This window comes from Schistocerca serialis, chromosome 1 (genome assembly GCF_023864345.2).
Source record: "Schistocerca serialis cubense isolate TAMUIC-IGC-003099 chromosome 1, iqSchSeri2.2, whole genome shotgun sequence".
NCBI classification, from domain to species: domain Eukaryota; kingdom Metazoa; phylum Arthropoda; class Insecta; order Orthoptera; family Acrididae; genus Schistocerca; species Schistocerca serialis.
Genome location: NC_064638.1, coordinates 303,654,544 through 303,678,090, shown reverse-complemented (window position 1 = coordinate 303,678,090; position 23,547 = coordinate 303,654,544). Strand labels below are relative to the sequence as shown.

At 45.6% G+C, this 23,547-nt stretch overlaps 1 protein-coding gene across 1 annotated transcript in view; it reads right to left on the bottom strand.

The window, feature by feature from the left end:
* Positions 1–11,654: 11,654 nt before the first annotated feature.
* The window catches only part of LOC126468740 (uncharacterized), a 115,996-nt gene continuing 104,103 nt past the window's right edge, over positions 11,655–23,547 (bottom strand). The window contains exons 2-4 of the mRNA XM_050096578.1: positions 21,387–21,613; positions 18,027–18,412; positions 11,655–11,792 (exon numbers count right to left, since the gene is read on the bottom strand). Coding sequence (XP_049952535.1) covers positions 11,655–11,792; positions 18,027–18,412; positions 21,387–21,613 — 751 coding nt within the window. The remainder of the gene's footprint in view (positions 11,793–18,026; positions 18,413–21,386; positions 21,614–23,547) is intronic.

Sequence of the window (23,547 nt, the reverse complement as noted above, 5' to 3'; positions counted from 1 at the left end):
GTTAAGGACACACCAGGGGGTGTGTCGGCGTCGATGTCTGAGATTCGTTGCGGCGTTTGACAGCGACTGTTTTTGTTGGTGGTGACCTTTTTAGGTACCAAATTTTGCATGAGTCCTCGTTTTGTGGTTGATACCGTAAAAAATGTTATTGAAGACTTCAGTGCCTTACGAGCTCACAGGCGATTTTATAGGACGCTACCCGTCTGAGCAATGAAACACATAGTTTATTGGTCTCACTCGTTTCTTATTAGAAGGAATCGATCGCGCGTAATCACTTTGACACAACTTTAACCGTTTTTAATAAACACACAAATTAACGGAACAAAATTATAAATAAATAAGAAAATAGATACATGGGAATATCACTGACATCCGTTGCATACGAAATTCTACCAAAGTGTCTTCTCGTTAGAGCAGATAAACAACTTGAATCATTCAGAACTTGAAGCTAAGGCAAATCCCGAGACATTAGAGAATTTGTAGCGCATTTGTTGATTTAAAGAAAAATCCAGTAGTACAGCTGCCCACCAATAACTCTTCCATATATTAAAAGAACAACGTCTAGATTGGAAAACACCTACAATCATATAACAGAATTTAACAGATACAAGTCCAAGATTAAATATATGGAGGAACTCTCAAATTATTTCGAAATTTAAACAGGAGTATGAGTAGGAGATGGTCCCATGTCAACGGGCCACAACCGTTTGAGATTAGTTTGGAGAACATTCTGGACCATCCGAGAGAATGATTTCGCCATTAATCGAACATTTATGGGATGTGATCAAGAGGTAAGTTTGTGGACAAAGTCCAGCACCGGTAACGTTTTCGCAATTATGGACGGCTATAGAGGCAGCATGGCTCATATTGCTGCAAGGGAGTTCCAGCGACTTGCAGAGTTCAACGACGTCGAGTTCCTGCACTACAACGGGCAAAAGAGACTAGAAACGATATTAGGAGGTATCCCATGACTTCTTTCACCTGAGCGCCAACTAAAGGTTTTCCAGGATTTCATTTACAATTTTATAAACCGAAATATGTAAAATCACCTATGGCATAAACGTTTTTGCCAGTCGTGTTAGTAGAGGTAAGCAACTAATCCGACAGATGACAAATGTACAGTGCCGTCAGTGCCCACGCAAAACTTCCAGTGCTAGCTGTAGGATTGTAATCTTTGCAATGACAACTGAAGAGATAAAGACCTATCAGAGCAGAATTTTCTACTTTCATAGTAGATACTGGTAAATCAGTATCAACTACAAATTTTATCAATTCATTTTTGATCGTTAGCGGGAGAGAAAATTTTTCCAGTTCCAAAAAAAATGGCTCTGTGCACTATACGACTTAACTTCTGAGGTTATCAGTCGCCTAGAACTTAGAACTAATTAAACCTAACTAACATAAGGACATCACACACATCGATGCCCGAGGCGGGATTCGAACCTGCGAGCGTAGCGGTCGCTCGGCTCCAGACTGTAGCGCCTAGAACCGCACGGCCACTCCGGCCGGCCTTTTCCAGTTGCTCTGTGAAAGAGTTCAGCCATGACTGTGATGTGTTTAAGCTGTCCGTACACTGACACTAATTCTCGGCAGGTGAAATTAGCAGCAGAAGATTGGCAGCTATGCCTCGGCGACAGCAGAGCGGCAGAGAAGCGTCTTCTCTCTATTGTTCACGCTAGAGCGAAATCTGCCGCGTCGGCGTGACGTAATTCTCTGGAGCTAGTTAGACAAATGACGAGGAGGAGACACTTTTATTATATTCTGACATACAAGATGAGTGCGGTAAATACTCATTTCGAAGTTAGATACATTTAGGACTGAAGTCAGAAAGAGTAAATTTTCATAATGATTACTGCAATTCGTTCAGAAAACAGAAGTGGGTATTTGATATGAATTTGGAGAAAAGTAAGTGTGGTGTATGTCCGATGCCGATGCTGCAGCTCCATCTAGACGAATAGTTGTTTTTCATTTACTTTAGGCTAACTAGTGAATGTTTTGATGAGATTTTAAATCTCATTAAAGGCGATAATGGAAAGCCGGCTATAACTTTTCGTGAACCAGTTAACCCTGAAAATCAGTTGGTCATCACTTTCCCGTAGTAGTACGACAAACCTATGTGCATAAAAACAAATTTTTATTTGTTGTTGTTCTTGTTGCGGTCTTCAGTCCAAACACTGGTTTGATTAAGCTCTCTGTGCTACTCTATCTAGTGCAAGCCTCTTCATCTTCGAATAACTACTGCAACCTACATCCTTCTGAATCTGCTTACTGTATTCATCTCTTGGTCCCCCTTTACGATTTTTAAACCATCCCCCCCCCTCCCCCCCCACCCCCCCCGCGCTTCCCACCGGTACTAAATTGGTAATCTCTTCACGCCTCAGAATGTGTCCTACCAAGCGATCCCTTCTTTTAGTCAGGTTGTAGGAAAAGTTTCTCTTCTCCCCAATTTCATTACCTTCTCACCAGTTACGTGATTGAACCGAACACAAAAAGAACAAAGTATGTTTTAAATGAAGGAGACATACAGGGTGTCCATAATTAAAGTTCCAGTTTCAGAACACTGCAGGAAGAGAACCACTGCTCAGAATGACGTCAGATTTGAACAAAATATTATTGATGCAGGGGGAAGCGTCATGTAAAACAAAGTGAAAAAAATAACGTAAATTTGACCAATAGATGGCGCTGTAAGCGTTATAATATCATAACATTCATACCAACAGATATGCGGCACTTGGCTGCTCCTCAGTCTGCGCCCGAGACGAACAACATTACTGTCTCCATGAAGGATTACGCGCTGCTAGTAGAGCCCTTTTACAATAAGTGGGTTTCACTATGCACCTGTAGCCCTGCAGAAGTTCCGGATGCTCAGGGCGATGAAAAAAATCATTGGTTCGGTGTCTGCTAAGCGTCTCGTGAAAACGATTACAAAATTCGAAAATTCATGTTCTTTTGAAATGTAGTGTAGCAGAGGGAAGGAAGTAGTTCATCCGATGTGTGTCGAAGATGTGGCCACAGCACTTCAGGAGGGATCGGGTGTTGATGTCCAAATATACCGTGCATGGGGAATTGCCCGAACGTTGGACATACCTGCGAGTGCGATACATGCAAAATCATCCACGTTCAAGAGTCGCTTTTTGCTGACCTCACAGCAAGACGAAGGTTCGCCCTGGAATCTGTTGCTTACATGAAAATGCGCAATGGAACATTCTGTGGAAGCCCATTTCCCTCACAAAGGACATGTCAATGCGCAGAATAGCAGATTATGGGCAACGGAAAATCCGCACGCACACCAACCGGTACCACTTCATTCCACAAAGATGAACATGTGGTGCGGGCTGACGGCATCGTTTATCGTAAGACCCTATTTTTTTCGAGGGGATGAGCCCTGCGCGTCCTGTTTCATGTACCATTACTGGTAAGGGCTATGATAGTCTTTCTTTTTTTTTAAAAAAAATATCCTTTATTCTGCATCTTTATAATATACATATGCAACCCACCACCTTACATGATTAGTGGGTGCTAAGATGTTACAATATCATTATTGTTAGCAGCTAATTACAATTATTACAAGTGAGCTACAGTGCAGTTTTACAATGGGCAGTTTCTATTCTATTAGTACGCTACTTAGTTCTAATGGCTACTTATGACTAAACTTCTACTGCCTCCTGCGTCACAGGTGTGTCAGTGATATGCATAAACCTACTGCGCAGTCTTGCTCACCCCGATGAGCGTGCCCCTGACATTAGGCAGGCTAAGGATAATTTGAATCGCTGCTGGTTCCTATTTGTGTTTCGTATTTCTAAGTCATACTGATTAAGGTCCTATCCTACGTCAAGTCCGGTACATGTTTGAATTTGGTTTGTTGTACCCTATCCTCCTAGTCCTGCACGTGGCGGATTCCAACTGTATTGTGAGTCGACCTATCCACGCACAAGTGGTACTGGATCGAGGTACTGGGACACATTTAGTTATTTGCTGCTATTCCCTAGTTTCCCTCAGATATTCTGTTAAAACTTTCCTTGATACTTCGTTGGCTACGTTGTTCAGAGTTCGAAATGTCTCCTCACGTCTCAGTAGGAAGTGTTGTTGGGTAGATGAAGAAACGCGGCAGCTACATCATTTAAAAGGAGGCACTCGTAAACCACATGGTCTGGAGTACCCTCCGGTGCGCCACAGTCACACGCAGGCGTAACATTCCTTCCAAACCGACATAGATATGTCGGATAGGCCCCATGGCCAGTGAGAAAGTGGAACAATCCCCGAGTTGACTCAAAGTACTTCATTCCTAACCTTTCTTTCACGTCTGGCAGAAGCTGAAATGTTCTACGACCAGTATCATCAGTCGCCCACGATTCCTGCCACAGTTCCTCACCTCTTCTCCTAATCGCACCCTTCTGTTTTCTCAATGTTCCCTTTCTTGGCACAGAACCATGCTGCCTGTTCTCTAATGTTGATGTCCAGAGGGCAGAGCCCCATTATCACTAACAGGGCCCCACCTGGAGATGTCCTGTAGGCCCCCACTGACCTTAATATCATATTCTTCTGCACTCTGCTCACTGACATGACAGGCACCACCCTCGTGAACCTGTGATCCCAGACTCCCGAGCCGTAACCAACTTTTGACGTTAATATGCTGTTGTGATATAGTTTTATCAAATGAGGGGGAAGATGAAATCTTTTGTGACCAATGGAGATAAGGTTATGACGCACTTGTACGGCCGGCCGGAGTGGCCGAGCGGTTAAAGGCGCTACAGTCTGGAACCGCACGACTGCTACGGTCGCAGGTTCGAATCCTGCCTCGGGCATGGATGTGTGTGATGTCCTTAGGTTAGTTAGGTTTAAGTAGTTCTAAGTTCTAGGGGACTTATGACCACAGCAGTTGAGTCCCATAGTGCTCAGAGCCATTTGAGGGGCACTTGTACGGCTCTTTGGGTTACAGTTTCGATGTGCTTTCCAAAGTTCCGCCTTTCATCAATCATGATTCCCAAGTACCGTGCCTCGCGTCGCCGAAGAAGTGGCGAGCCCTCAATTCTTACTGTGGGGTTCCTTATGAGTTGTCCTCTTAACAGAAGGTATGTGGACCTGTTAGGTGAAATTGTCATTTTTGTATTCCTGCACTGTCTTCTGAGCTCCAACATGATTCCAACCATTCAATAGCGTCAGTGTGTGGGTGTCATCACTTCCATGCAATAAGTTGCTCCGCCGTATATCACAGAGCCAGTGAAAAGGATGTTTCAGAGGCATTTCTGAAGTGCTAGAACTATCAGCCGACATTTTCGTAAAGCCTGGGCGTCCAGGTCACCTGACCTTAATCCGTGTGACTTCAAGCTGTGGTGTTACCTGAAAAATGTTTTGTTCAGTGTTCCAATTACGAACGTAACTGAATTGAAAACTCACATTATGCAACACACTCTCAACGTGATCTGAGAGACTCTCTAATCTGTTGAGGAACATGGTGTTTTTCGATTTCAACTTATGGCAGAAAAAGGTGTACAGAATGAAACTTCCTGGCATACCGAGACTCGAACTCGGGACCTTTGCCTTTCGCGGGCAAGTGCTCTACCAGCTGAGCTAACCAAGCACGACTCACGATATCTCTTCACAGCTTTAATTCTGCCAGTAACACGTCTCCTACCTTCCACACTTCACAGAAGCTCTTCTGAGAACCTCTCCCTTGGCCTCAGGATAATTAAAAACAGGTTTTTTCCCATCCGGTGTGATATGAACTTGACGTGGTGGATGAGCTTACATAACTAACAGTAGCAGAAATGTTGGTAGCCGAACTGAGGAAATCATGCACATTGAACAGTACAGATGGGGCAATGTGCATCTCAAACTATATCCGTTGTATTTCGATTCATCTGTAATTTGTAGCCGACCCCATTTACGTTAAGGTGCTTACAGCGCCATCTATTGGTAAAATTTTCGTTTTTCTTTCTTCCTTGGCGTTTCATCGTGCGTCGGTAATATACTGCTCAAATTTGACGACGCTCTAAGCAGTGTTTCTATACCATTTTGAAACTAGGTCTTTAATTATGGACGTCCTGTATTTTGCACCGTTATTGATTTCTGGTGAAAACTGTGCGAATTTTATAGCAGACGCTGGATAAAGTTTGAGCATTCCCTTGCATTTGCATTATTATATGAAGTTGACTGCGTGGCACTTTCACTATTCTGTACTGCTATTTCCTTGGTTTCCTCCAAGTGTAAGAACTCTTGGTCAACTCATAGGTGCGCCATTTTTAGTTTTACCAAAGTTCGACTTGTCCGTAAAAATGTGTTCCCTGTACAGAAACGTGCCAAAAAATAAGACGTCCTTTATACAAGAGGATGATTCTGCTGAGTACGTAACATGCTCGTTTCGCACTGATTTGATACTCTTCGCGTTGCTTTTGCAGGCACATCAGGCGTTAGACTTCTCCTGTCTCCCAAGCCGCACACTGTTAATTCCCTTCTTAGGGAATAAGTATACCTTTCACATTTTTGTGTTCCTGCTGTAGCATATCGAAGTTTGAGGTGCACGTACACTGTCTTTTCAGTCCGTAGTAACTGGAGGTGTTTCAGTAGAGGGGACGATATGTTACTCGTTCTAAATAGAGATCTCTATCCCACGTTTGTGCCCACTTGAGTAGCTCAGTGCATGTACACTGAAGAGACAAACCAACTGGTAGACCTGCGCAATACCGTGTTGGGACCCCGTGAGCAAGCAGAAGCGCGCAACACGACGTGGCAAGGACTCGACTGAATTTTGAAGTCGTGCTGCAGGGAACTGACTCCGGGAATTCTGCAGGGCTCTCGATAAATCCGTAAGAGTACAGGAGGTGGAGATCTTTTCTGAACAGCACGCTGCAAGGCATCACAGATATTGTCAGTAATGTTAATGTCTGGGGTGTTTGGTGGCCAGCGGAAGTGTTCAAACTCAGAAGAGTGTTCCTGGAGCTAGTCTGTAGGAATTCCGGTGGTGTGGGGAGTCGCATTGTCTTGCTGGAATTTCCCAACTCGGTCGGAATGTACAATGGACATGAATGGACGCAGGTGATCAGACAGGATGCTTACGTACGTTTCACTTGTCAGAGTCGTATCTAGTCATATCAGGGGGCCCGTATCACTAATTGCACACGCATACACGCCATTGCAAAGTTTCCACCAGCTTGCACAATCCCCTACTGACATGCAGGGTCCATCGATTCATGACGTTGTCTCCATACCAGTACATGTCCATCTGTTCGATAAAATTTGAAACGAGACTCGTCGGACCAGGCAACATATTGCTGTCATCAACAGTCCAATGTCGGTGTTGATGGGCCCAGGCGAGGCATAAAGCTTTGTGTCGTGCAGTTATAAAGGGTACTCGCGTGTTTCGTTGGATGGTTCGCACGCTGATACTTGTGGGTGGCCCAGCATTGAAATTTGCAGCAATTTGCAGGAAGATTCCACTTCTGTCGGGTTGAACGATTATCATCGATCTTGGTTGGTCCCGGTCTTGCAGGGTCTTTTCCGGCCGCAGCGATATCGGAGATTTGATGTTTTACGGGATTCCTGATACTCAAGGTACACTCGTGAAATGGTCGTACGGGAAAATTCCCACTTCATTGCTATCTCGGAGAAGCTGTGTACTATCGCTCGTGCGCCAGCTATACCACGCTCAAACTCACTTAGATCTCGATAACATACAATTGTAGCAGCAGTAACCGTTCTGACAACTGCACCAGACACTTATAAAGGCGTTGCCGACCGCTGCGCCGCATTCTGCTTGATTACATATCTCTATATTTCAATACACATGCCTTTCCTTGGAGATTCAGTGTCGTTCCGCATTAAGTCCGTCAGATGTCAATACAGCCGCTTTGGTCTGAGGAGGGAGCCACACTCCATCATGCTCGTTCGAGCTTGGTACGCTGGAATTGCCTCGCCATCTACTACAATTAACCAATCGCCGCTAAGTCGCCCGCAATAGGATCATGACGCATGAACACGACAATTGTTGTCTTATATAGGCGTTGGCGATTGCAGCGCCGTATTCTGCCTGTTGACATATCTCTGTTTTTGAATACTCTTGCCTTTACCAGTTTCTTTGGCGCTTCAGTGTAGTTGAAGGAGAGGCCGACAGTGGAACTTAACTGGAAACAGAACATCCTGAGTACGAAAGACGGTGGTTGTAACAATGTCTTGGGAGAAATTTTCATTATTGAGTGATAAGGAACTCTGCTATGTGTACTGTGGCAAGTGCTCTGCTCTAATATCCTACAGATCGGCCACTACACGTCTGAAGGCAAGTATCTGCAGAATACGTCAAAGTATAAGTTCTGAAGCATTAGCAGTTTCAGTGAAAGCTATAGAAATGAAAAAAGGGCCTAGAAATGTGTGCCAGATACGTTCGTTCATTTGCATTAACACTAGTTGTAGGTTTTCGCGCTTTATGTCAGGAGCTTGTAAATGTTGGTTCAGAACTGGTTGGTGTATATGTTTCTACATTTTTGCCTCATCCTCTGATGAAACACTGAAATCCGATGAAGTACGAGCGAGCTTGATGGCCAGGCCATAGGCGTGAATGCATATGAATGTACAGTGTATATATAGACCGATAGGTATCGAAAGTGTGTTAGCTGTGTGTTACTGTGTGCTTTACTTATAAAGATTAGGCCCTTCGAAATGCGGTATTGGTGACAACTCACTTTTATGAGCAGAAAAAATATGGGGAATTTATTAATGCGCTAATGTATGCAAGGCACTGAAATACTTCCAGCATTATGCATGCCTTATACGTGTTTTGAACGTGTTTGAAAGCATTTCCCCTCACCGTTATTCCCGTCAATCGGCTCCTCAACCCGTGTAACAGTGGCCCAAGGGCGATGGAGTAAAGGAGCATCGGCAGCGAACATAACCTGGCGGACACAGCCCGAGCTACCTACGCAGGACTCACGACGCTTCCTCACAACTTCAGTGCTGCCAGTACCTCGTCTCCATCCTTCCAAACTTCACAGAAGCTCTCCTGCGAAACTTGCAGAACTAGCACTCCTGGAAGAAAGGATATTGCGGAAACATGGCTTAGCCACAGTTTGGGTGATGTTTCCAGAATGAAATTTTCACTCTGCGATACCCGAGTTCGAGACTCGGTCGGGCACACTGTTTAAATCTGCCGAGAAGCTTCAGAAGATTAGTTGCAGTTTTTACTCGCATGATGGTTCATAAATGGACAATATTATTCGACCAAGAGAAAAGGTGTCTGCCATAGTTCAGCTTATGAAGACAGTATGCGTCTTACACAACTTTCTAAGGTCGAAAATCTGCGCTGCGACATATCCCGAAATTTTAGGTCCTCCACAGCGAGAACAAGAAGTCATAAGAAATTTAGAATACGAGAGATGAGCTGCTACAGCAGCCTTGCTGTTAGAGAAAACTTGGTAAATGATTTCAACGATTAGGTACTTAATGTTGCAAATATTAACTCCTTAAAAATCGTATAGACATAGCTTTTCTTGTATTTGTGTGTTATATATAACCTGTATATTTTTTTTGACATACACACATGAAAAACAGTTTTACATCACCCTGGTTCCCAGAACTCCTGAAGATAGACGTTGACTGTGGATGTTGTATCAAAGACACAGTCCCTTTGACTGTCCAGAGATGTCACTAAACCCGCCCAAAGATGTGAACAATCATGCATGAGCAGAGCCTATTAGACGGAGGGGGCCCGACAGCCGATCAGTTCCATTCATTCCACCAGGAGGGAGGTACACGGATCGTGTTGTCTGTAGTTCAACCGTGCCTAGACGGTCAGTAACGCGGTTCGATCGCGTCCGCATTCTTACTTTGTGCCAGGAAGGGCTCTCAACAAGGGAAGTGTCCAGGCGTCTCGGAGTGAACCATAGCGATGTTGTTCGGACATGGAGGAGAGACAGGAACCGTCGATGACATGCCTAGGTCAGGCAGGACTCCTAATGCAATGCGTGACCGCTACCTACAGATTATGGCTCGGAGAAACCAGGACAGCAACATTACCATGTTGACTAATGCTTTTCGTGCAGCCACAGGACGTCGTGTTACGACTGTGCGCAATAGGCTGCATGATGCGCAACTTCACTCCCGACGTCCGTGGCGAGGTCCATCTTTGCAACCACGACACCATGCAGCGCGGTACGCATGGGCCCAACAACAGGCCGAATGGACCACTCAGGAATTGCATCACATCCTCTTCACCAATGAGTGTTGCATATGCCTTCAACCAGACAATCGTCGGAGATGTATTTGGAGGCAACCCGGTCAGGCTGAATGCCTTAGACACACTGTCCAGCGAGTGCAGCAAGGTGGAGGTTCCCTGCTGTTTTCGGGTGGCGTTATGTGGGGCCGACGTACGCCGCTGGTGGTCACGGAAGGCGCCGTACCGGCTGTACGATACGTGAATGCCATGCTCCGACCGATAGTGCATCCATATCGCCGCATATTGGCGAGAAATTCGTCTTCATGGACGACAATTCGCTTCCCCATCGTGCACATCTTGTGAATGACTTCCTTCAGGATAACAACATCGCTCGACTAGAGTGGGCAGCATTTTCTCCAGACATGAACCCCATCGAACATGCCTGGGATAGATTGAAAACCACTGCTTATGGACGCCGTGAGCCAGCAGCCACTCTGAGGGATATACGCCAAACGGCCGTTGCGGAGTGGGACAATCTGGACCAATAGTCCCTAGGTGAACTTGTGAATAGTATGCCATGACGAATAGGGGCATACATATATGCAAGAGGACACGCTAGTGGGTATTAGAGGCACCGCTGTGTACATCAATCTGGACCACCGCCTCTAAAGGTCTCGCTGTATGGTGATACAACATGCGATGTGTGGTTTTCATGAGCAATGAAAAGGGCGGAAATGATGTTTATGTTGATCTCTATTCCAATTTTCTGTACAGGTTCCGGAACTCTCGGAACCGAGGTGAAGCAAAACTTTTTTGGTGGGTGTATTTTATGCGATTAGAATCATTGGTTTGCAGCACTGAAAACCTTTTTTAGGAAGTCAGTTAATTAGTTAATTTTTCGTAATATTAATAGAGTGCGCTACTCCATCAAAATAATGCGGAGTGGGGCAGCGTACAGGCAGGAGATACATGGCTGAATCTCTGTAACGAAATTGAAAACGTTAGTCGTCTGAGTTGCATTCGGTTATCGACAGAACGAAAGTTAGTATCTTACTCATTTCATGTTACATTGTAACATTGTAAAACTCACAACAGACATATACGTTTTAAAGTATATGCTAGTGTTCACAACAGCACCTGTACAGAGGAGACGATCACTGTTTGGCCGTAAGATTTGCCTTACTACCTGTCAAACGTTTCAACTAATTTTTTTAAATTACTGAAGACTTTCGCAACCACATGCCGCATTCGTGCCTTACAGTTACTGCTCTTGCTTCCCACTTCATTCGCTGCTCCATTCTTCTTTGTCACTGTGCGGCATACGAAACAGAATTGGAAAACGCTGCACTGCTTCGATAAGTTTCTGTCTACACAGGTGACGAAGTGTACACATGCTCTGCGTGACGCAATCAGAGGCGGTGCTGCGGGTAGCGCGCTTTGCAGGGAACAGCCGGCCTCAAGGCAGGAAAAAAAGCTGCACAGCGCAGCCGCCACAGCTCGGACTGGCCCGTTATGCATGCCACGTGTCGCAAAAATCAGGCGTGCCGCGACAGCTGCGGTCACGGCTGCGGCCGATGCGACACGGTGCCTCTTTTGCAAACTTCCGCCACGTCTTGTTCACACCAATGGACACAGTGTGCTTCCCTATCTGGCGTAGAGTGCACATACATTTAACAAAACAATGTTGACACCCTGGATACAACTTCCTGCTCTTATCGTAGTAAGCTTCGGCCGTATTGGTACTAACAGATGACTATAAGTCACATACGTACTGCTGGTGATTTGTAGTTTGGGCTTCAGCTGTAAATGGTCAGGGTTTTAATCCCGTCAATGGGAACACCATTGTAGGGAAGCTATCTCACTTTCATCAACGATGTTCTGTGCTGCGTTCTGGACATTACGTGGTGTAATAGAACAGAAACTAATTTCCTCAAAACAAACGCGTGCTGCATCAGACGTACCAAAAGCCTTTTCTACTATCATTTCATCAAGAGTAGGGCTTGTTAATTTCAGTGTCGTGCACAAACATCTTGATTGGGTACACAGTTGATTACAATGAAGAGCCAAAGAATCTGGTGTACCTTCCTAATGTCGTGTAGGGCCCCGCGAACACGTAGAAGTGCCGCAACACCATGTGAAATGGACCCTACTAATGTCTGAAGTAGTGTTGGACCGAATTCACACCTTAAATCCTGCAGGGCTATCCACGGCCGTGGAGATCTCTTCTGAAGCGAACGTTGCAAAGCCTTTCAAATATGCTCGATAATATTAATGTCTCGGGAACTTGGTGGCCAGCGGAAGTGTTTAAACTCAGGACAGTGTTGCTGGAACCACTCCGCAGCAATTCTGGACGTGTGCGGAGTCGCATTGTCTTGCTGGAATTGCCCAAGTCGGTCGGAATACGCAACGGACAAGCATGGACGCAGGTGATCAGACAGGATGCTTACGTATGTGTCGCCTTTCAGAGTCGTATCTAGACGTTTCACGGGTCCCGCATCACTCCAGCTGCACACACCCCAAACCATTACAGAGCATCCACCAGCTTGAACATTCCTCTACTGACGTGCAGGGTCCAACGATTCATGACTTTGTCATCATACCCGTACACGTCCATCCGCTCGATACAATTTGAAACAAGACTCGTCGGACCACGCAACATGTTTCCAGTTATCAACACTCCAATATCGGTGTCGAAGGGGCCAGGCGAGGTGCAAAGCTTTGTGTAGTGCAGTCATCAAGAGTACACGAGTGATCCTTTTGCTCCGAAAGCGCATATTGATGATGTTTCGTTCAATGGTTCGCACGATGACACTTGTTGACGGCCCAGCGTTGAAATTTTCGGAAGGGTTGCACTTCTGTCACGTTGAACGATTCCCTTCAGACATCATTGGTCGTGTTCTTGCAGGATCTATTTCCGGCCGCAGCAGTATCGGAGACTTGATGTTTTACCGGATTCCTGATATTCACTGTTCACTCGTGACATGGTTGTACGGGAATATCCCCACTCCACCATTACCTCGGAGATGAAGTGTCCCATCGCTCGTTGGCCTACTATTAACGTCACTTTCAAATTCACTTAAATCTTGACAACCTGCCATTGTAGCAGCAGTAACAGATCTAACAACTGCGCCAGACACTTGTCTTATACAGGCGTTGCCAACGGCGGCGCCATATTCTGTATGTTTACATATCTCTGTATTTGAAGACGCGTGTCTGTACCAGTTTCTTTGGCACGTCAGTGAATTATGTCAAGTGGCTACAGAGCAACGTAGGATTGTGTACAGTTTAGATTGTCACACAAACATCGACACATACGGGCCACCTCTTTGAGAGCAGTCGCCAACGCAGCAAATGATTGGTGCGCGTTGTTGCGAGAGCGGAAAAATGCCATAACACGAGTTACAGGGCACTTCAGACAAATATACACAGGTTTATGGCGAAAGCGTAATTTTCGTAGAAGACACAGTCTGTAGAGGACACTATTTAGTAACGTCTGCCATGCCACTCTTCTGGAAGTGCAGCTGCAGGCGTTCGTAGTGTGTATTTTTCTTACTTCATTAGCTGCTGCAGTATAAGCCGGTTCTGTGGTTTGTAAGGTAACTTGTATGTATTTGCCGTATTTTCATAATTTTTAAAATTTTTTGTGAGAGAAATTTCTCATACAAAGATACACTTATACCGGTGGAGGCCATGACTTCTAGAAAGTGACTTCATGTAACACATTTAAATACGGATATACCCTGAAATATGTCTTATCCACGGAGAAAAAGAACTAAGTCTTGTAAAGAAAAAGTTAAATCAGATTCGACGCTGTAGCGGGAATACGCTGGGTGCCGTACACCAATCAACGTCGAGTACACAGCCAGCTGCAGGATGACCGCCACCACCGGACCGGATGTGAACACAGCAGCATAACGTTCTATCCTTGCCGTGCATACTAAGTATATATCTAGACCAAAATAAGGGGAAAAAAAGTTTTGCGAAGTAATGGCGAACACAGGCTTAGAACGGGACAGTAGAGGTGTTCAGGAAAGGGAATCCACACGTCGTGCGAAGCCAAAACAGGCCATAAAAGCAGACATCTCTCCCCCTCCTTCGAGTGGAACTGTCAGTTTTAAAAGATGTACAGAAATATGTGACGCTGCATTTCTGACAAGGGAACCTCCCCATCGCACCCCCCTCAGATTTAGTTATAAGTTGGCACAGTGGATAGGCCTTGAAAAACTAAACACAGATCAATCGATAAAAGTTGTGTGGAACTATGAAAAAAATTAGTAAAATATACAAACTGAGTAGTTCATGCGAAGATATGCAACATCAAGGGCTATGGGACTCTGGGAGCGCCGTGGTCCCGTGGTTAGCGTGAGTAGCTGCGAAATGAGAGGTCTTAGGTTCAAGTCTTCCCTCGACAGAAAATTTTAGTATCTTTATTTTCGCAAAGTTATGATCTGTCCGTTCGTTCATTGACGTCTCTGTTCACTGTAATAAGTTTAGTGTCTGTGTTTTGCGACCGTACCGCAAAACCGTACGATTAGTAGACGAAATGACGTGCCTCTCCAATGGGAACCGAAAACATTTGATCGCAAGGTTATAGGTCAACCGATTCCTCCGCAGGAAAACACGTCTGATATATTCTATACGACACTGGTGACGGCATGTGCGTCACATGACAGGAATATGTTGTCTGCCCACCTAACTTGTACACTTGGCGAATGGGTAAAAAGATTCTTCTACCTTGCCCGATTTAGGTTTTCATGTGGATATGATAATCACTCCCAAAAATTGATGAAAATATAAGCGTTTGTTACATAAACTGAAAATAAAAAGTTAAACTTTTCACCCGAGGGTAGATTTGAACCAAGGACCTCTCGTTCCGCAACTGCTCACGCTAACCACGGGACCACGCCGCTCCTAACCTCAAGTGCGCCTTGATGTTGCCTATTATACGCATGGACTACTCAGTTGGTATATTTTGCTTATTTTTTCATAGTTCCACACAACTTCTTCCTGTTTTTTCGATTGATCTGTGTTCAGTTTTTGAAGGCCTATCCACTGTGCCAACTTATAACTAAATCTGAGGGGGGTGCGATGGGGAGGTTCCCTTGTGAGAATAATAGATCACTTACTGAGACCAAAAATAGACAGAAAGTAATTACTCTTCCTACAAATCATAAAGAAATCAGTTCTCAAGTATCTGACTGCGAGTCTTAAAATACTATCTAACATGTATTAGCAACTGTTATCCAATGCTTCTGTACGCAACGGATAACTTACATCATCTTGCCGCTACAACTGCTTCGTCAGTGACACGCTAAAAATTATTTAGAAGCAATACTGTGATCCATGCAGAGTGCAATGCATCGTGAAAATAATTACGTTAACTATTGCTACATATTTTTTATACAGAAACTGAATGATCAGGAGGGGTTTGGTCAACTAGCATTTAACGGTGTAAAAAAATGAAAGATATGAATTAAGTTTTTAATATACTATATTCGCAAAATAGATTATTCAAATACTGACAAACTTTACACAGACTTCAACTATTCCACAGTGTCTGAACTCAATAAACACGCCTCTGGCCAAAACAAAGATACGAATATTACTCTCAATGTATGCGTACACAAATCTGATAAAATCCCTCCAGCATCTCGTTATAGCATCTGTTTATCACGTTAACATCTACTCATTTCCAAGAATAAAAGTACTTAAAAGTTTCTCTACCCATACGGCGGGTAATATTAGAGATTACATTAGATTGCCCCCATCTCGTTGTCGTGCGGTAGCGCTCTCGCTTCCCACGCACAGGTTCCCGGGTTCGATTCCCGGCGGGGTCAGGGATTTTCTCTGCCTCGTGATGGCTGGGTGTTGTGTGCTGTCCTTAAGATGTTAAGTCTCATAGTGCTCAGAGCCATTTGAACCATTACATTAGATTAGATTCGGGTTCGTTGAATTCTAAGATAATTTTTAATTATGCTTGTCTAGCAGTCTCCGTAATGATATTCTTATATAGAGTAGACGGATTTGCCCACCAACAAGTCTTTCAAACTCTATTTAAACTCCACAATATCTGATACCAAGTTTTTAAATGTTGCTGGCAATTTATTGAAAATGTGTGTTACTGCATATTGGACCCCTTTTTGGACCAAGGTAAGCAATTTTAGGTCTTTATATAGATTTTTCTTATTCCTAGTATTCATACTATGTAGTGAGCTATTGGTTCAAAACAGATATATATTATATCCAACACATTCTATTAAGGGACAAAAATACTGAGAAGCCGTGGTTAGAATACCCAGTTCTTGAATAGGTTTCTACATGATGTTCTTGAATTTACACCACAAATGACTCATGTGATTCGATTTTACACTCCAAAACTCTTCTCGGTTTGGCGAATTACTCCAAAATACGGTCCCATTGACATAATAGAATGAAACTAAGCAAAGTGTGCAAGTTTCTTTTTATATGTATATCTCGTAAATCTAATCTCAGACATTTACCACTGTCAGCTTCTGCATTTCTCCATGTGTTATCTACTGGTAGAAAACTCCTACATGTTCTGAACTGCATTTAGTGCGTCTTTTCAAAGCTTAATGACAGTTAATTAGCTTTCAACCATTTATTAATATCAGTGAAAATGTGATTAGCATCCCTTTGTAAATCTGTACTTTATTTGCTATTTATTGCAATGTTTGTATCATCTGGAAACAAAACACACTTAGCTTTTGGCAATGTGTCAGACGAGAGGTCGTAAAATGTACACCTTCCGGCCAGAAATGTCACAATTAATAAAATGTTTCTGGCTATTACGCCGTGGTCGAATGGATCTCACCTCAAAACCCAACGTTTCGTCCCCATCTGCAGAGGGAAGTTTCAAGGTGGATCGTAGCTGCTTTGAATGCCAAATTCACACCCTGGCTCGCTACTGTCTACAGTGAAATTTTGCTTCCGCCCAATGACGTGACATTACATGTTTTGGATGCGCGAGCACAATTGGCCTTTGTCGACTGCTGTCGTCATTCAATTTCACGCCCTTCTCTTTCCTATTGAAATTCCTGAGGAGTTTTACAATCTCTATGGCCTCTCTGCATAAGCTTCCACGATAACCGCTTGTTACTGCCAGTACTTGAGTCCTTTTGTGGCGGCGTTCGTAGCGACAAGCAATTCGCTGTAGAAACGGCTTACGAAGTCACCGCCACACTTTTAATAGCGGGCCAACCGGTCCGCTGGAACAGTGAACAGAAAGATGAAAACCCAAACACTCTGATTAAATAAAAGTCGGTACTTATCTTTATTAACGAAGATACAGAAACACAGTAGTGAACTCCGTGTCTACAGAAATCTGTCTAGTTCGAGTCGGAGCGGCTAGGTCAGCGTCGGCTGACGACAAACAACAACTCTGCTGCGATGAACACACAACTGACTAGCAAGTACACAATTCGGTGGCGAGTATACAACTGAGCGGCGAATACAGAACTGTCCTAGCGCTCGCGACTCCAGCGCTTAAGAAACCAGAAGCCAGCGGTGGCGCGCGCAGACTTGCGGCGATTTCCTGTCTCACTGGCGCTGCTTATGCGGACGGCGTCCGGACTTTGATGCTGCCAACCTTTTGGCAGCGGGCTCGGGTGGCATTACTGGCTAGGATATAACACTCCTCCCCCCCCCCAAATCGCCGCACCGTCGTTGAATAATGACGTGGCGAGCGTCGACGGCGGGGGAGGGGTCTGGCCGCAGGCGCAGCGGACGAGACCGGGGTGGAGACTGTTGTCGGTGGCAGTCCCCGGTCCGCACCCCAGCATTGGCTGCGCGGGGCCTCGGGAAACACCGACTGAAAACCGAGGTCAGGGTGCACGCCTGTGACCACGGGCGCAGTTTCTGGTACTGGACGCGACGGGGCGTCGGGACCCACGAAGAGAGGCAGCGTCTCCTGACGCTGCGTCGACGGCTGCTGAGTGGGCGCCGGACAAGGCGCTGCGGTGTCAGACTCCTTGGGGGTGCCCAAGGAAAGCGGTTGCAGGACAGGCTGCACAGCCACCGCTTGGGAAGGCGGCCCGGCTGAGGGGTCGACGTCCATCAGCTCCGAAGGCGGTGGCGACTGAAGAGGGACCGCAGGCGCCGGAGCGACCACATGGGGTGCTCCCGGATGAAGCTGCGCGGGAGGCATCAACGGGACGGGCTGTCGGCGTGGTAGCGGCGACGGCTGCTGCTGCTGCCCTGGGGGCGGCAGCGAAGTCGGAAGGCGCGGCTGGAACCCGCCGCGGACCAAATCTGTGGACAAAGAACGAGCGGCAGAATCCGGGCGGCCAGAGCGGCGCAACTGGTTCTGATGCCTCCTGTGCACCCCAGTAGCACCTTGAACAGTATAAAAACCGCGACCCTGGACACTTATCGCGGTACCACGTTCCCAACGACGGCGACCGTGATAAACTCTGAAAAAAACGGCGTCGTTGCGCTGAAAACGCGTGCGATGCTCAGAAGCGGCGGGTCGATCTGGGGGGTGCAACAACTGTAGTAGGGTGCGATGACGACGGCCGTGGAGAAGCTCCGCAGGCGAAGGGCCGTCGCGTGGCGTGGTCCGGTACGACGACAGGAACGTGATGAGGGCCTGCTGACGAGAGTGCGTAGCACGAAGGCGGTCCATATGATCCTTGAATGTGCGTACAAAACGTTCCGCTGCACTATTCGATTGAGGGTGGAACGGCGGAGTAAGAACATGGCGAATGCCATTGGCAGAACAAAAACTTTCAAATTCAGCAGAGGTAAATTGTGGACCATTGTCAGACACTAAAACTTCTGGAAGACCCTCAATACAAAAAATTGAAGTCAACGCCTGTATAGTTTGTGCAGACGGTGTAGACTGCATGGGCACAACAAAAGGAAAATTACTAAATGCATCTATCACGATGAGCCAACGAGAATTCCAATATGGACCAGCGAAATCAATATGTACTCGCTGCCAGGGACCGGCAGGGCGCGCCCACTCAAAATAGCGTTGAGGCGGAGCAGCTTGGTGTTCGGCACACGTCGAACAATCTGTAGACATCTGCGTAATCTGCTTATCAATGCCGATCCATGTACAATGACGGCGGGCAAGCTGCTTGGTGCGGACCACTCCCCAATGACCTTGGTGCAACAAGTCGAGGACCTTGGATTGGAGCACTTGGGGAACCACTACACGAAGCTGGTCATTCTCGGTGCGTAACAGCAAAACTCCGTGCGAAACAGACAACAGATGACGTTGCGGATAATAGCGACGAACGACAGGATCCGATATGTCCTTTGCCTTGGACGACCAACCACGTTGAACAAAACGTAACAGTAAACTCAGATGAGGATCCGCAGCTGTCTCACGTGCCACCTGACGATAATCAATCGGAAAATCCCGGAGGGATTGATGCTCATCGGCGTCAATCTGATGGCTAGAGTCGTCAGAGGAATCGAAGACATCATCCGCAGCAATCGGCAATCTAGAAAGCGCGTCAGCGTTTGCATGCTGAGCTGTAGGGCGATACAGTATCTCATACTGGTATTGTGATAACAAAAGAGCCCAACGTTGTAGTCTCTGAGCTGTCCGCTGAGGAACTGGTTTAGACGGATGAAACAGTGACGTCAGGGGCTTGTGATCTGTTACTAAATAGAATGGTCTACCATAGAGGTAGCGATGTAATTTTGTGACACCGAACACAATAGCCAACGCTTCCTTGTCCAATTGGCTATAATTACACTGAGCTTTGTTTAGCAATTTAGATGCGAACGCAATAGGACGTTCGGTGTTACCGACTCGGTGAGACAACACAGCACCGAGGCCGAAAGAAGAGGCATCACAAGCTAACACCAGAGGCTTGTTAGGGTCGTAATGGACCAGACAACGATCATTCAATAAAGCCTCTTTAAGCTGCTGAAAGGCTGATTGGCAATCAGCTGACCACACAAACGGAAAATTCTTACGGCGAAGACGATGCAACGGTGCAGCAATCTGTGATGCATTAGGTATAAACCTAATGTAATATGTCAATTTGCCAAGAACTGCTTGCAATTCATGCAGATTGCGAGGGGCGGGCAAATCACGAATAGCTGCTAAATGTGACTGGGAGGGATGAATGCCTTGAGCATTAATAACATGTCCCAGATACTCCATCTCCGTAAGGAAAAATGAACATTTATCGATGTTGCAACGTAGGCCTGCCTGAGACCACTATAAACAAACACTCCAAATTACGGAAATGTTCAGCAGGCGTCCGACCGGACACCACAATATCGTCTAAATAGTTGCAACACGATGGCACATTAGCCAGAAGTTGTGACAAAAAACGCTGAAAAACAGCTGGAGCTGACGCACAACCAAAAGGCAAACGCAGAAAACGGAACCCCAACGACGTGTTTATGACAAAATACTGTTGTGATTGCTCGTCGAGGGGCAATTGCAAATATGCTTCACGGAGATCAATTTTGGAAAAGAAACGAGCTTCCCCTAACTTATCCATCAGCTCGTCCGGTCTAGGCAAAGGAAAAGAATCAATGACAGTCTGAGGATTAACTGTCGACTTAAAATCAGCACACAAACGTAACTTGCCAGACGGTTTCTTTATAATAACTAAGGGAGAAGCCCACTGGCTCGCTGAAACGGGTTGAATAACACCGTTGTCTTGCCAACGACGAAGTTCATCTGCTACAGGTGCCCGGAGGGCGTGAGGCACTGGACGAGCACGAAAAAATCGAGGCTGAGCATTATCTTTTAACGTAATATGAGCGGCAAAGTTCGCAGCACAACCTAGTTCGTCTTTAAATATGTCACTGTATCGTTTACACAAATCGGTTATGCTGTCTTGAGGAACAACAACAGAATTAATTTGCAACACATTGTCTTGGATAGACAGGCCAAACAAGTCAAAACAGTCTAATCCGAAAATGTTTACACTGTCTGTAGCGCGGAGCACTGTGAATGAAACTGTTTTTGTATTGCCACGGAATGTGGCTGGCACGCTACATACACCTAACACAGGAATTTGTTCTCCACTATAAGTAGCCAAAGAATTTTTTGCCGCTGAAAGTTTATGGCGGCCGATAGCCGCATACGTAGCACTATTTATGAGAGTCACAGACGCACCAGTGTCTAATTGAAAATTGAAGGTCTTATCCTGGATGCGTAGCTTCACAAATAGTTTATTACACTGTCTCTGGATCGGTGCAGTGGAGGCGGAAGACACAAAATCAGCGCGTTTAGCGCGTGTTCGCTGCTTACGACAACTCGTGGGTTGGGCGGGTGGAACAACAACTCCCGCTCCACTTGCAGTCTGTACATTACTTTTTACAGCGATGGAATTACGCTTGGGTCGCATAGCAGAGGGCTGGGTGGGTGGCTTATTGCGAACAAGTTTATTACCCACACGAACCGTGGAAGAGTCTTTAAACGCGACCTTCTGGGCGGGCTGGCTTTGAAGAACATGAATATCCATGGGCTGGGCAGCACTAGAATTGTTCTTGCGTTTACGCAAACAAACAGTCTGTATGTGTCCTTTCCTTTGACAAAAGTGACAAACCGCGTTTCTTAACGGGCAACGTTCACGAGGATGAGCAAGAACACACTTAGGGCAAGACTTAACTCTATCATTTTGCACACGCGGCTGACGAATGTGTTTAACATGACGCGGCCGGCTAGTGTTTACAATCTGACTCTGCCGGTGGGGCCGCGGGCGTGACATAACTTGCTTAGCACAGGCAATTTGAGAAATACATGGCTGATCTAACTCACACTCAGCATAGTCAAAAGTATCTTGGGCTTCAATGATGTTCATCACAGTCTCTAATGACGGGTCAGGCAACTTTAAGATAGCAGCACGAATACGAGAATCTGCAATGTTTTGAGTAATAGCGTCTCGTAACATGACATCACTGTAGGAAGCTCCACACACACAATTAAATCGGCACTGACGGGTGAGGCCCCGTAAATCTGTTAACCACTGTTTATTAGATTGATGTGGCAGTTTCTTTAATCTGAAGAACTTGAATCTGGCTGCTGCCACATGAACTCGCGACTCGAAATACTCAGCAAGCTTGTTAACAACAACGTCATAGTCTAAAGCTTCTGGCTTGGATTCCGGGAACAACTTACAAAGTAGTCGATAGACTTCCACGCCTGCAGTGGAAATTAAATAAAGCTGCCGCTCAGTACCCGTGATTTTGTAGACTGTCATGTGCGCCTGCAACTGCGCGAAATATTCTCGCCATTCTTCTCTTGATGCATCAAAAGCACGGAAAGGTGGTGCTGCCTGTGCTTGTTCCTTTTGTGTTGGAGGATTAGCCGCTTGTTTGGCGATTGCTTCCACCAGACTTTGTATTTGCTGACTCTGTAACAAGATCAACTGTTGTAATTCGGCAGGCATAGTGAACACAAATTAAACCAGCCCCCAAAATTTTATCGCTATAATTAGTATAACCAGAAACAAGTGGAACCAGCCCTGCACACGAGTTCGGAAGCCCTCGTCGCCAGTTTTGTGGCGGCGTTCGTAGCGACAAGCAATTCGCTGTAGAAACGGCTTACGAAGTCACCGCCACACTTTTAATAGCGGGCCGACCGGTCCGCTGGAACAGTGAACAGAAAGATGAAAACCCAAACACTCTGATTAAATAAAAGTCGGTACTTATCTTTATTAACGAAGATACAGAAACACAGTAGTGAACTCCGTGTCTACAGAAATCTGTCTAGTTCGAGTCGGAGTGGCTAGGTCAGCGTCGGTTGACAACAAACAACAACTCTGCTGCGATGAACACACAACTGACTAGCAAGTACACAATTCGGTGGCGAGTATACAACTGAGCGGCGAATACAGAACTGTCCTAGCGCTCGCGACTCCAGCGCTTAAGAAACCAGAAGCCAGCGGTGGCGCGCGCAGACTTGCGGCGATTTCCTGTCTCACTGGCGCTGCTTATGTGGACGGCGTCCGGACTTTGATGCTGCCAACCTTTTGGCAGCGGGCTCGGGTGGCATTACTGGCTAGGATATAACAAGTCCTATCAAAATGAATGTGGTGGTCTCCTGGTTGCCGACTCGCAATCATAATTAGTAAAGAAAAAAAGTGTATAAACTAATTTATTTCAAATTACAGTAAAAACGTCACGGTAAAACAAAGATTTTTTTCTTTTAAAAAGGAAATACTTTATTTAATACAAAGGCTTATTTTAATTAATTTCGCTACAGTAAAGATATCCTGCAGCAATATTTTGAAACGTCCCCTTAGAAAAATTAGTGAATTACTGTGGTGGTAAGCCCCTTACGTTATTTGATTTTCAAACAACTGAGCAAAACTGAAAATACTCAGACATTTCTCTCTTTACTTATTCTGATCATCACTAAACTGACACACAATATTTTTAGCGCAACGCAATCTGACTTTCAAAAATCC